Source organism: Solanum pennellii, chromosome 7, assembly GCF_001406875.1.
Source record: "Solanum pennellii chromosome 7, SPENNV200".
NCBI lineage: Eukaryota > Viridiplantae > Streptophyta > Magnoliopsida > Solanales > Solanaceae > Solanum > Solanum pennellii.
Window position 1 is genome coordinate 3,220,343 of NC_028643.1, and position 14,940 is coordinate 3,235,282.

The 14,940-nt window shown below is 33.9% G+C and overlaps 1 protein-coding gene across 7 annotated transcripts; it reads right to left on the reverse strand.

Moving 5' to 3' along the window:
* Nucleotides 1-961: 961 nt before the first annotated feature.
* On the reverse strand, nt 962-11,372 carry LOC107026133 (nuclear pore complex protein NUP1). 7 transcript variants are annotated; one of them, XM_015226994.2, is made up of 9 exons: nt 11,058-11,372; nt 10,250-10,362; nt 7,919-7,977; nt 4,216-4,464; nt 3,637-3,835; nt 2,960-3,247; nt 2,787-2,870; nt 1,877-2,593; nt 962-1,651 (listed from the first exon to the last, which is right to left on the reverse strand). In XM_015226994.2, the coding sequence occupies exons 1-9, from the start codon at nt 11,329-11,331 to the stop codon at nt 1,142-1,144; spliced, it is 2,493 nt and encodes an 830-aa protein (XP_015082480.1). In that variant the 5' UTR covers nt 11,332-11,372; the 3' UTR covers nt 962-1,141. The 7 variants fall into 7 exon arrangements, with proteins under 7 accessions (XP_015082480.1, XP_015082479.1, XP_015082478.1 ...); XM_015226993.2 differs by having other exon boundaries at nt 2,787-2,867; nt 4,216-4,478; nt 10,243-10,362; XM_015226992.2 differs by having other exon boundaries at nt 4,216-4,478; nt 10,243-10,362.
* Between the last annotated feature and the right edge of the window lie 3,568 nt (nt 11,373-14,940).

Consider the following 14,940-nt stretch of genomic DNA (forward strand, 5'->3'; position numbering starts at 1 on the left):
TTTAAATATCATAAAATTAATCGATTTTGACAGAAAGTATTTTGTCCTTCATTGGAATACTTTGGTGCGATCTAAATCAATTGAATTCCAAAATAGAAAACCTTACATCATATGAAAAATTAAAAAAAACATGTCACATCATAGACAAAGACTTCATATCTTTGATAATAGCATAAGTGAAATCTCATGTATGTTAGTCCATTTATTGGATAGATGTGAGATTAGAGGTATTTCATACATTCAAGGTTTAGTAATTTAGAAGTGATAGTATATTATACGAGTCCGATTAATTCAATTTCTAAAAAAAATAAAAAATTAAATTTTTTTTTTTATTATTCTATCTAATTGGTGAATGAAGTTACTCAACATCTATTCTGAATGAAAGTAACTGATACTCAATAAAATAGTCGACATTAGCTAAAAGTTGATTCAAACACCACCTTGAACAAAATCATGTGTGAGTAGGGCCATCTTATCAACAACTTGGGATTTATATACATGGCCAAAGGATAAATTCTTTAAAGTTGGGAAATTTTTTGAATATTTTGTACAATCATTGCATGATTCTTATGGCATCATGTTCTCTACTTGTGTTGAGACTAGATCTAGTTCAAATTCTTCTTTTATGTGACAACTAGAATAAGTGTTTGGGAAACTAGTTAGACCCTAGTTGTATAACTGAATAAATAACTAGGGTATTTGATCTTGATTTAGTTATATATGTTTGGTTGGGCCTAAAAGGAAATAAAACAAGAATAATTCTGCTTTGTAAAGAAGGTAGTGAGTAGATACGATGCGATCGAACTCAATAGCTTTTGTTTAATTTAATAATGTGCTTGAAATACACAAAAATGTCATCGGGTACATGTTGAATCCTTCATAAATACTGCATTTTTTGAAAGATCCACACATTTTTGGAGAGTCGATAGAATTCTATATCTCAGATGTATAAGACAAATCATAATCAAGTCAAAAGGCAATTATTTGTTTTGCTAAAACTTATAATATCAGGTATTCATCCATCCTTCAAAATGAAAGCTGTGGCAGATAACAAAATGTAGGTGAGAATACAAAAAATATAATGAAGTAGAGTTTCCATCATTGAGTTTAAATCCTGCAGCTAGAGTATTGACAAACCTTCCTAGCATGTTGCTTTTCCTATTGCACCAAAAGACAGTCTTGATTTCCTGTCTGTTCCAAAGCTAAACTTGAGATCTGAAGCATCCGCGGGAACAGATGCATTGCTCGTAGAGGGAAAAGAGAAGACTAGTCGTTCAGCTGATTTACCAGTGCCGAAGGCGTACACTGGAGAAGTGGATGCATCCACTGGCTGAGAGAGGACACCGGCTGCGGGAGATGGCATGGATGGTGTTGGTGGTTCTGAGAGTGCTCCAGATGACGCAGGGACTGGGAAACTGAATCCAAACCCATTGTCTGGGAAAGTCGCATTTCTAGGATTGGGCTTATTCACAAAAATGGATGGCAAGTTAGGTTTTGCACCAGAGGCTTGTCCAGGAGCATTTCTTGGTAGCTGGAAACCCGTGGAGTTGGATAACGTTGCAGCATTCTGCCCATTGCTTTGATTACGGAAAGAAGGCCACTGTGGGGTAGCACCTTTATCTTTCTGTCCATCATCAGTGTGTATCGAGTCCTGCAGCAAAGACATCCATGTTAAGTGGCGATTCTATATTATATTAGCAACAAACCCCTAAATTAACATCCCCAGGTGGTCTGTGCTTTTGCACACTCCATCCTCTAATGCATAAACAAAATTTTGAACTGTAAAAGAAGTTGCTTTTAAGAACAAACTCGAGAATGATAGGAAGGTGCAGACTAATGCCATTTGAAAAGGTAGCTTCCAATAGCAAATACATACCTTGCGCAAACTTGGATTGTGAGAACCAGAAAAGAAACTTTTGACTTGGGAATCAGCTGCCTTAGAAGTGAAGGGCGGGACAGTATTGGCTTTAGCCGTTGTACCTAACACATTAGCTATACTAGCAGCTTTAACACTAGCACCCGTACCAGTGTCAGTTTCACGGGTAGTTTGCTCTTGAGGTATTTCCACACGATTGACTGTTCCATTATCTCCTTCCTTGGACGATTGGGCAGCTGCCAGACCATTGTTCATACGTATTCCAAAGTCTCCTAAATGTGATGATTTCATTTTATCATTTGGAGTGGAATCAGAGATTTCTTTGCCGGGATATTTCTTCCATTTGCTTGCCAGCTTCAATTCAGCTGCCTTTTCTGCAGGTGTGGGTTTGTGTCTATCAAGTTGCTCTAATATTTTTCTTACAGCATCATTTGAAGAACTTATGAGTGGCATAGGTTCTTCAGACCTGCCTACCCTATGGTCCACTGACTGGTACTTCTCTAGACCACTAGTTTGACCAACTTCCAAATTCTTTCCGGCAGCAGCAGGCAAGAACAATTTGGAAGCACCAACTTTTTCTAAAGGTGAAGAAGCATTTGGAGAATTCAGGAAAATGGATTTCCTGGGGCGAGATTCTGAGCCAAATTTATTCCGTATGCGCCGAATCGGTCCCACAGATCCATAGCTTGGAAGAGGTAAATCCGTCCTAGTCTTCTCCTGAAATATTTTCATGAGAACATTCAGATAGATCCCATCGGCTCCTTGAAAGAGTTCTATCACATTAAAATAAAGACCAACAATCACAGAATTCTTATAAACACACAAGAACCTGCAAATCAATGTAGAAAGCTATAGGAAATCGCTTAGTACAGAGGATTATTTTAATAGGAAGTTGCTAAAACACATATACCTGGCTGTAGATTGATGATTGAGATTGTTGGAAGGGTTTCACTGAGGGATCTAGCCACCTGCTACCAACTTGCGACTGCGTCTGCTGGCAAAATTGAAGTGCAACATGAATATCTATTCCCGGATTAACAGATGTATGGTTGAAGCACAAGTTAATTTAGTCACAGTACAAACCCTATCTCTGGATTTCGGCAATAATGTTCTAGAGTATGGGGTCCTCGGGAACTCAACAAGCCCACATCCTCTCTGATTCAGTGGAGTAAAATGACCATGCTGATCTTGCACCATGGCAGCAGGCCAACAAGTCGATGACTTTGGTGAAGGTGGTGGATGAAACCTATTTTGGGGAGCTTGCTCCACCTTGGATACAAAACCATAAGAATCATTTCCCTTACTTAACCTACGGCTTCCCATGTAAGCTCTTGCAATATCAATGGGGGATGCGCCAACTTCATCTCGTACCTGCAGTAGTGCAGTATTTATCAGAGTACATCCTAGAATCAATACCAGAACTCAGAAAGAAGGGAGCATCAATGAGGGTATCTCATAAAATAATAATTTGTGGTTGTTACTTCCAAGCTATTCCGAACCTTATCCAGTGGTCCATTTTTCCTGTTAAAGCTTCATCCAAGACATCTCTTGACTAATTAAAATGTTGTTTCTTACTAATCAATCAATCAAGTGTGACTCAATTTCATACTAGCTGGCTACAGCTACATTAATCCTCTAGTTCATCCTGTTCTATTTGTATCTATTTAGCTGAGTTGAAGTTTTAGCACGCTTAAATACTAAGATTGTAGTCATTTCACAAAACAAAATGTGTTCTATTGACAGAATGATAGTTAACTCACATTCGTTTGGGGAAGAGGTGTTGAAGTTCCAGGCATAGCAAAGCCTGTTTCATCCTGATTCCTGTCATTTGGTCTTCTAGGTGTCTCATGTGCTAAATGTAACCTTCCAATGTCTCCTTCAGCTGTTATGCTAGCTATCTTTTCTTGTTCATCGATAATCTTTGAGTTTAATATCTTTGTCAAACGCGTTATTTCATCCCTGCATATGGTGAAGACAGCTTTTCAACAAGAAGGTTTAACTGAAAAAAATTTAAATTATGTAAATGATCAAAAGAGATTCCTGAATGAACACAAGACAGATAAATCCAGCATCAGAACATGTACAGAGTGATGGAGGATCATCAAAATAACAGGAGAGGGTTATTAAGTCAAAATCTCAGTTCCTAGTAATTATAGAGAACTGAATTCTCAAACCACTGAGGACTATGAGGAAGATAACAAGTTTTAAGATGCATGCATTTTTCATCTAAAACAGATATTGGCTCATCAATGAGGCGTCACTGCAACAAAATGATAGATTGGCCTGGCTATAACCAGAATTACAGAAAAAATACAGAGACATGAAGAATGATATGCTACCTTGAAAATGATTTCCCCTGCATGAGCTGCTCAATTCTCGAAATTTCAACACTATCAGAGGAATTCTTTGGTTTCTCTTCTTCCAGCTTCTCTGCTTCGGAGATCCCCTTCGATTTCGCCATACTTGGATCCTCTTCCTTTACTTCAATAGAAGTAGAATTCTTTGGTTTCTCTTCTTCCAGCTTCTCTGCTTCGGGGATCTCATTTAATTTCCCCATGCTTGAATCATCTTTGTTTCCTTCAGTAGATCTGGATATCACATACTGCATAAACATAATATCCAACACTTCTGAAAATATTCGTTTACTAGAAAACCATATAATAAATAAAAGTTCAGCTTTTTTGTCTCGTTTTCTCACACGTCGGTTATGTTTGTTTGAGGAAGGGGGCACTTTCACAGCATCAATTCCTAACAAGGCCATGGTCAATTCACTGAATGGTTGTTGGCTCTACCGGAGGAGTCTGAAATCAACAACGTGTAACTGCTTGGGCATTGAGTCTTCCGAATTATTTTATACTTCGTTTGGTTGCTTTTTTGTTTACGGAATAATGTTATACTGGAATCTTGGGTGTACGTTTATATAATACCCGACGTGAGATAAAAAATAAAAGGATTAGCTATACCTCAGTGAAACAATAAAATGACAAAAATTACCCTTTTGCCAGAAAATGTTATTAAGAAGGTCAATGTTAAAATTAGGAACAAAAGCTTGCCCACCCTTTTTTCTTCTTTCTTCTTCATTTCCATTTGATATCCCCTTCACAGAATGACATCTGATAACTGTCCAGAGTGTCTGTTTTGGTGACTATAGAGGCAAAAATTCTCCTCCATTTCAAACTAAACTTGTGTCCCAATTTATATTACATACTTCAGATTTCGAGAGTCAGACAAGAATATCTTTGTCCATGATTTATTCATATGCCCTTTAACTATTTTAAATTGGTAATCTTTGTGATTTGTAGTACTTTTATGTAGTCTCTAAATCTGTAAATTATTTTTCAAAAACCTTAAAGATTGTATGTCTAAATGCACAATCAAAATAAAGAAGTAGACTCTCGAAATCCGAACCATGCCATAAAAATTGAGCTGTGCAGTACTTTTCTAATATCTAGTTGTATCTTTATTTATTTTTTTGAAACTGGTAGCTTTGTAATCCTCAGCATTAAGGGCTATGCTGGCGGCTGGCCACCTCCAAAAGTGTTGGTTACATAGAAAAACCAACAAAAAAGAAAACAGGACTACTTACAAAGCTCCTATGAAATCCACTAGTTGAATTTCTTCTTCTATGTTCATTTCTTAATCTAATTGTATTTATTAAATTAATATAAGCATATCTCTGTCTAAGTTCGCTAAAAGTAGGAAAAGAGTATAAAAAATTTATACTACAATATTATTTGGGTATCTGAATGGATCTTCTCAACTAAGGACTGCACATTTCTAAAAAATTGCAATTAGCCAATTATTCAAACACACATAGACAAAAGCTACATGCTAACCTATATCAAAAACTAACCCATTCAAGCTTTCTTTTTTTGAAGAAGCTGACCTATTCAAGTTCTCTTCTTTTAAGCTTTGCGTGAAACAAAAGGAAGCAATGGAGCAGAGAGACGTAACACGCATAGAAAATGGTGGTGCAACTGCTACAGGCAACCATGAATAGCATACAAGAATAGTATTTACATTACAGATGGTCTTTTTTGACTTCAAAAAGGGGCATTCTACTTTTGCACCATCATGAAGTTTCATCAGATCAATTATGCATAGATAAACGGAAATAATAACTTTAGAGGAATAAATTAGGCTAGGGAGAAGCCTACTGTAGGTCCTTTGAAGGATTTATCACAAAAGCATATAAAAGGCTTTGACATCATATGCAGTTAAGTTACTAAAAAGCTTTCATCTCCACGGTTTCTTTCCGCAATTAAACAGAATAAATTACAAGTAAATCCTGATAATTTTTAGTAGCAAATTGGGGGAGGAGCTTTTTCTCAATGTTAATGTCAAAAGAATTTTAGGATTCATCATACCTCTGTATAAGATTATGAAAACAATTCCTTTCCAGGACAGTATGAAGTATTTGACATACTTCTATTAGTGATGACAACAAACTGAAAGTTCTTTTGCTATTAAGAATGCAATTTTTTTTTAAGAATATATTTGATTTTTTTTAAGAACCTAAAACTAGTAAGAGGCTAAGAGAATATTCAATGGGTTTACTTGTCAAGAAAGAGAGTACATATTTCTTTTTGGAGAGATATTTTTATTGGATAATGGGTCTGCCCGTTTATCCTTCTATCAAACTTTTTATATCTGTCTAACCCACACATCATGGTTGCGTTCTTACCCCTAGACCGAACCCCAGGGGTAAAAAAAGGTGCATATTTTTGGTGAAGTGAGAAGAATGTCAATAACAAAGCAGCAGATGCACAGATTACAAAAGAAAGAAAATATCAGCCCCCAAAAAGGCAAAAAAAACTATCTAAACAGCTAACATCAGAGATCAATGGAGCTGATAAATTCCAGGAAAGAATCGGCACTAAGTACAAGAGAAAGATTAACCCAACCAAAAAAAAAGTGCATATTTCAATTTGACTTTAATAAATTCCAGGAAAGAATTGACACTAAGTACAGGAGAAAGATTAACCCAACCAAAAAAAAGTGCATTTATCAATTTGACTTTGATGTGCTCAGTGAAAACCTTTACATTCTTTTTATGACAAGGAAAACCCGTAATCGCTACCCTGTGGGTGTGCACAGGGTAAAACCCCCGCTCCTATGCAATAGCTTGCATACCACACAGAAGAGGTAACCCACACTAGGCAAGTCTGATGCCACGAGCTCGATTATAGGAAGAAGATGAATTTATATCAAACTATTGACTCGTTTTGTCTAGCAGCATAACATAATCTAAGCTCTAATCTCGTTTCCTAAGGCACTTCCCATGGAGTAATCCAAGTTTGACAAAATCTACGAACAAGAAAGTATAAAGCATAGACAAAATTAAGATTCCAGATCACAACCACGATATATACTGGTTTCTCTCTTATTCCCCAGATAAATTTTAACAATTAATTTGATATATTCTTTCAAATCATAATCATGATATGATATTGGTTCATCATCAATTCCACGATAAACTTCTAGCAACTACTCTGAGATCTTCTTAGTGTAGCATAGATAATATACAAGTCCATCGACTTCTTAAACATAAAACAATCAGCTGTGAATAAAGAACGATCAACTTCGTCGATCTCGTTACCCAAAGACGATGTTTACTCTACTCTTTATCATGTTCATTTGGGAGTCTTAGTATTTCAGGAGCATCTAATCAGGATGGATAATTGCCAACCGTTTTCCCAAAAAGTAAGGCATCATGCTGGATGGAACTTACCCTTTTCCATAAGGAACTCAGAGCTTAACAATCACTTCAGCTGATATCTATTAGTAATGCAACCCTTGTCTTCAAGTTTTCAAATGCCACCTTCGCCAACAAATTCTATTCTCACCATTTTATTGCCATCCAACCTAAGTGTTAGATCTATTTATTATATATTTTGAGCTCCTCTTTCTCGCGTAATAAAATAATATATAATACACATAATAACAAAGCAAAATCTTCATCCGCACTAACCACCAATAAAATGGAGATAATAGGAGAAATTTACCAAGCTAAAGCAAGAAGAAAAAATAAACAAAGCTTACACTTGAAGTACATTTGTTGTCATCTCCAACATCTTGTGTTGTTGCTGGATCTTCATTATCTGTCCCAAATTTAAAAGAAAATGAGATTAATGATCAAACTGAGGAAACAAACAAGATAAAAAGTTTAATGATATCTATATTTAATTAGCTCACAATGTTTGACGTATCAAACATACTTATCACAATGCATCCAATCGACTATAGAGTCTTCTTAGTAGAACTCCTCTATTAAGTATGAATAAGAAAACTTATTAATGATCATTACGACAAAAGTTTTTTTGTTGGGCATAAAGTATACAATCAAACATTGTATCTAATAGGGTACTTTTTAAGGCAAGCAAAAATTGTATTACTAAGTTAGCAAGAAGGTACATTCAGTGTAAAAAAGTGTTCTTGGACTCATATTCTCTAAACATAGAGATCTGGGAAGACCAATGCACATTCAATATCATTTGTAAAATTTATCCTATCCCAAAAATTCAAACAATTAATACATCTTACATTATACCAACAAAAAAAAGGAAGTTCGCTTTCTCTTCAAAGCATTTAGATATATATCAAAAATGTTGTTAAGAGAAAAGTTTATCCCTGACAGTGTCTACTCCTTCACACTTATATTGTGCAATAACAGAACTACTGATGTGGGGTTGTTAGGAATTCACCCTACTATATACTAACAAATTCAGGAAAACGCACCCAATCTTCCAAGCGGCATTGTATCCTTGAAGTGATAGGAAAGAGAAGTCCCTCTAAAGTCGGTTCACACAGAAAACATCACTATACATATCAAATACATTTTTGTGTGTGTGTGTGAAAGATAGGAAAGTGATACGGAAGATGTGCCCCTGCTGATGGGTGTTAATATTCCCGCAAAAAACAGATAAAAGCCCAAAATCATCCCTTATCTTTTGCTTTAGACTCAAAAGTCATCTCTCTTCTTTCACATGGAGCATTAATATCCCTCAATGCCGTATGTGGTGCGCTTTTAATCTCCTTCCTAAATCCTAATGGTGTCTATTCTTTAACGTCGCATATGTGTACATGGGATTACACTAGGTTCATTGTTGTATGTGCATGTGGAACTCAAGTGACAGCCATTCCTCTCCTACCAAATTCCAGAACTGCTCTGCTTGTTATGTCTGAATAAGTAGCTTGTAATTGGTCTATGAGCATTACAAGATAACGCAGCAGGGTGCCTTAAGCAGTAACAAACACATGAGATCAGTGTTATTAAAACCGGTTAAAGCTTGAGGCAGGGCAAGGAGAAGGTTAAGCGCTTCTGGGCACTAAAGCAAGGGGAGATGAAAAAGTCTCCTTTGACTTCTCAGTCACACCTTCCTGTACTTTATTATCTTTGTATTTGGCTCCAAAGGGAGACCCATATATGTAGTTAAGAAATCTCCACCTTACAGCCCAATATAATGGATATTGGATAATGCAAGGATTTGGCAGTGTGCATTAACAAAGAAAATTCTACTTTTCACTTGATTCAAAAAGAATGATCTACTCTTAACTGGATATATATGAAGCCTAGGAACTGCTTGAAATAGTAGCAGACTCAAGTACATCGGTTATTTCTTCCTCACTATTCAAGTGTCATCAATAAATGTGTGAAATATCCATTGCATGTCATAATTTCCTCTAATCCTAACCCCTAATAGCCAGCCAAGTGCTGCTGCTCTTTTGAGCTGTAACCCAAGTGTTTCCACCACCATTAGAATTTATAAAAAGGAAACATGATGAATAATCATCCTGCTTAAATCCCCCATAAGAAGCAAATATGCTCATGTCTACAGCAAATTAGAATAGAAAAATACAGACAACCTTATAGTGGAAATGCAGTAACTTATCCACTTGATCCACCTATCTCCAAACCCCATCACTGATCACACAACTCACAATGTTTAGCACCATGGCCAATTTAAATGGTAGTAAGCTTTCTCCAAATCCATTTTAACATGATATCCATGAGTTAATTGCCTCGGTCTATAATTAATGCAGCCATTGGCAATTAGTGCAACATTCACTACTAGCCTTAGTTTGATGAATAAAATTTTTTTGGTTTCCCATTATCAGAGTACCAATCACTCTTTAAACCTTTCAATAAGAACCTGAGCAATTATCTTATGTTCTTTTTTGGGCAAGTTATCTTATAATAGGTCTTTAGCTGCTTCTTTTTTGTGAAGCTGGTGTCCTGATAAATTTGCATGCATCGCCTCTATTCCATCAAGCAACCTGGGCTCACAAGCATAGGATCAGTTAATCCTGCCAACAAAACCTAATGCAGGCAGGCTCACATTAACTGTTGTAACTGGATTTCAAACCTAAGACCTTCAAGTTGTTTCTCCTGTGCCTGACCACTGGGTCCAACCTTGGAGACATTATGAATCCACCAGAGTCCCTTAGCTCCTCAGCACCTTTTTTCCTTTGGGAACAGTGCCAGCCTGCTTGATGTCATTCTCTTATCAGCCAATGGTAGCAAAATACCAAATCTATGTTTGTACAATCATGGGCAGACCACACATACAATTACAATTATAATTTTTTTATACAACATATAATAATTGTGTGCATATGAGGTCTACCATTCATGCAAAGTAGCAAATACAACTCCCAAGCTCACAAAGTCAAACTTCTTCAAGATTTTACCAATTCAACTAAGAAACTACAACACTATTACACTTCATACACATTGACAACATCAAAAAGGAATGTCATCAAGATACAAGTAGACAAAACACACCAGGTTCAATGCAAGGTATAATATTATAAGAGACGGAAAAACTAAACTTTGCACCTAAACTACCACCTCAAACCCCTTCCCGGGAAGTAAAACTATAATTCTCTTCAATTTTTTCATAAAACCTACTAGATATCCAAGAAAAGCCCTGCAATCTAAGAAAGCAAAAAAAAAAAACTCCATTCGCTAGAATAAGTTGTAAACAAAAGCTACTACACTCACATTACAACAGATCATGTTGTAAGCTAAAATAACCAAAAAGGTCAGTTCTTGCAACCTCAATTAACCAAAACACCAACATACTCAATCACCAATATCCAATATCCAAAAAAAAAACATAAAAATCGCACATTCATGGAAACCCTAATATTTCAATAACATGAAGTACGAATCTCAAACCTAATTCACCGTCAATTTGTTCAAGCGGAGGAGGATTCCCAGCAATTGCATTCGATATAAACGATGGGAGGATTCTGTTGGCGCTACCGGAGATAATACGGTAAGCCGGATCAACCAGTTTCGATAACCAGCTACTCCGACCAGACTGGTTCAGTGGTGGACGGTCGTAAGGAGTCGCCGGAGGTTTCCTCGACGACGGTTTCTTAAACTTCCCGCCGGCGCCTCTCTCGCCGTCTCTGCCACCGTAACGTGTCGGCGTCGTATTGAACTCCATCTCTCTACTGTGGAAAACAGTGGGAGCAACTGAGTAAAGCAATAGAGGTTTTTTTTTGTTTATAGTTGGAGGAGAAAATTACGTTTTGGTCCTTACTTTTGAAATAGGTTTATCAAAAAATTTATCGACATAAGAGTTTAAAAAAGTAAAAAAAAAATTGATCTTTTTATCCTTCGGGATGATTTAGTTGTATTGAGAGTGGTTATCCACATGAATGACTTGGGATTGATCCCCCTTAATACCTTCTGAATCGAGTCTGTCGTGTAAGGCTTGCCTAGTGCAATTTACATCGTTTGTGTGGTTTACAGATATTTGTAGGGTTGGACGTTCGTTATTTGGTTTGCGATTCGCACACAAGTAGGCTAGTATTAATTAGCTAAAGTTAAAATTGTTGGATATATATAGGTGTTTGTAGTGTTGGGCGTTTGGTGTTTAGTTTGGGATTATCAAATTTTGGGTTGGTAATTGGTAGTTAAAAGTAGATACTAAATATCAAAATTTAAAATTTTGATTCGATAATTCTGTAATTGGTAAATCAAATTTCGATTTGGTATGGTATTCGATAATACCGTATTGAAGTTGGAGCCAATCATTTCTCTTTTTTTTTTATGTGGAAGCACAATATAATAGAAGACCAATAAATAAGAAACATAAAGAAAAACAAACTGATACAACTAAAAAACATCTACTTGTGTTGTTTATGTTTATTGTTTAACTTTCTTCTTTAGACTTGTACTAATGAGTAATGGACATGTTGATACATGATTTTCAACAAGTAAGTAATTTGATATTCGAGAAATATCAAATGGTGCTAATATCTCATAAATATCACAATTTTAAAATTTTACTCTTGAATACCATACCAAATATCCAAATATACAATAGCAAATTTTCAAAAATTTTGATCGATCCGATAATTCAATTTTTGGTATCTTATGCCCAGGTTAGGGGTTTGGTCATATAATTTGATTGTCTGGTTTCAAAAGTTAGATTTGAGATTAACATAGTATGTTTATGATATCTATAAAATATTTTGTCTTAAAAGTTACGATTTTAAAGCTCAAATTCTTTCTTTTTTAAAGAAAAAGGTATTTGAATTTCAAATTGTGATTTCATTTTATGTGAATATGTTTGATCGAATATAAAATTTAAAAAGAAAATAAAGACTTTTGAAATTTGTGATTTAAATATTTCATTTAGATTCTAAAAAACTTTCTTATATGTTATATTTTATTTTTTAAACATCTAATTAGTATTTTACCGATGATACTCTTATTTATTATCTTTGTAATTATATAAGATATAAAATATATGTCCAATAAGAATCGTCTTTTTAATCTCTTTTTATTTTAATAATAATTTAAAAAAAATAGATAGTTAATATAAGGAATCACAATATTGGAGTATATATGTGTGTTTTTCAATTAGATTTTTTATGCTTATTATTCAATATAATTACATTCCAAAATAATTACTATTAAGGGCAAAATAAGATGAATGGACTCAATTATGTATTGATTTTCTAAAATGATAACTATTTGGGATCATCTAGTTTTAGTTAGAATGGCAAGTAAATTAGGCAAAGGAGTTAATCATAAATATTTGAGTGACTGTAAATTATCTTTAATGATAAAAAAAAAAGATGTTTAAGATTAAATTTATCACCAAATATAAAAAGCATCTTTTTTTAGACAAAATAAAAAATATATTACTAAAATAAGACAAATAAAATATTTATTATTGTATTGAAGTATGAAATAAAATGAATGATCCAAATTAGAAAAGTGAAAAGGCAATATATATTATTAGGGAAAAAGACTCAATATATTGACGTTTAAATTATAATCGAATTTGTAATAACACATTCATGCTTTAAGGGGCCCTATACGCATAGATATTTCTTTAAAGCATGTTTCTTTTTATATATTCAGTGTGTTACAAGTCAAAATTCAATTATTGAAGAATATAACGATTCATGAAATTACTACGAACTGGACCATATTATAAATATCACTTGAGCCATTTACATTGCATAATTGAAGAGACAACTTTAATTTATACACATAGCTATATTAGCTCCTATGTTAAAATTGAAGTACACTTAGTAATTGTAGAAAGAATCAAATTTCCACTTGAATATGATATATCATATGGTTTAGATATTCTCTAATTTCTAAGTCATTGCCAAAAACAAAATAATAGTTATATCATTTGTTTTTTGATTTCTGGTATAATATACACTGATGTTATAAAAATAATTAGTATTATCAATTCATTTTAAAATTAATTAATATTGTTGTAGGTAATATTCTATATAAATTCTAAAAAATAGAAAATTAAATAACTTTCGATTAAAAATTTAAAATAAATTGTTAGTATAAAAATATTTATATGTCAATACATATGATTTTTTTTTTGGACCAACATCAATATAAAAGGGGCAAAAGAGTTAGATATGTATCTTTGAGTGAAATTGTCGTAGTAATCTCAAATTTGCACTATTTAATAATGTATTTTGAAGATATATAGATGTGCACGTGGACATCATAAATATCGCATTATTATAAATAGTGAATAGTGACTCAAAATTTAAAATTATTACAACAATTTCGATTAATGTTCAAATATATTTCAGATATTTTTTTCGTAAAAAACTTAAATGTAGGTTGATAGGAGTGATCATAACCCACAGTTCTCTTCTTTTTTTATAAAAGCAAAAGCCCTTATTCACGCAGAAAACATTGAAATATTTCCTAAAATTTACAATAGAATCATAGTAAAGAAAGAAAATGGAAGAGGGTGAAAGACATTCAACTCACTTTATATCATAAAAAAAACTCCATGCATATCAAAATAAAAATATTATTAAAAAAGAGATTTATATTTTATTATATTTTTAAAAATTATAAAAAATCCTGCTTTATCCGAAGTATAAGTCGGATATATTACTTTGTGCGATATATCAATTGGATACAACACTTTACGATGTATTGGGATTATGCGAGGTATCGGGACGTTACTTTACGTGATGTATCAGTTGGATACATCACTTTTCCGATATATCGATCGAATATATCACTTTATGTATGTATCGATACGCACGCGAGGTATCATAAGTTACTTTATGTGAAGTATCAGTATGATACACCACTTTACGCGATGTATCGAAACGTTGAGTGATGTATCCAAAATTGAGTTGCGATGCATCAGGATGTTGATGGATATTTCCGAATTTGGGACGTGATGTAGCAAAATATTTTGAGATATATTCGGATTCCACCAAATTTAAGAGATCCTTTTGTAATTTAAAAAATAATATGAATAAAATATAATTAACTCTTAACACTAGAAAAATCGTGTAATAATTAATCACGGGCTTCAAATATTATGAAATTTTTAGATTAATACGTACGTTAAGTGGCTATATAAGAAAATGATACCAACATTTAAGCACACAACTTAAAATCTGAGTACTATACAAAGTTTTTGTATTTGGGGTGTGGATATATATATACCTGCAACTTATCCTACTTTACTTTGAAAGGAGGATCAATGTGATTTTTAAATTTGGGGATGAAATTAATAATTTTTGTCAGGTTTAAAAATATT

Excerpts from the sequence above, each read along its gene's own strand:
- LOC107026133 (XM_015226992.2), bottom strand. The coding sequence starts at position 11,331 with ATGGAGTTCAATACGACGCCGACACGTTACGGTGGCAGAGACGGCGAG. Across the intron at positions 4,479-7,918 it reads ACAACAAATGTACTTCAAGT|TATGTGATATCCAGATCTAC; the intron begins GTAAGCTTTGTT and ends ATGTTTATGCAG. Across the intron at positions 3,248-3,636 it reads CACCTCTTCCCCAAACGAAT|GTACGAGATGAAGTTGGCGC; the intron begins GTGAGTTAACTA and ends GCACTACTGCAG.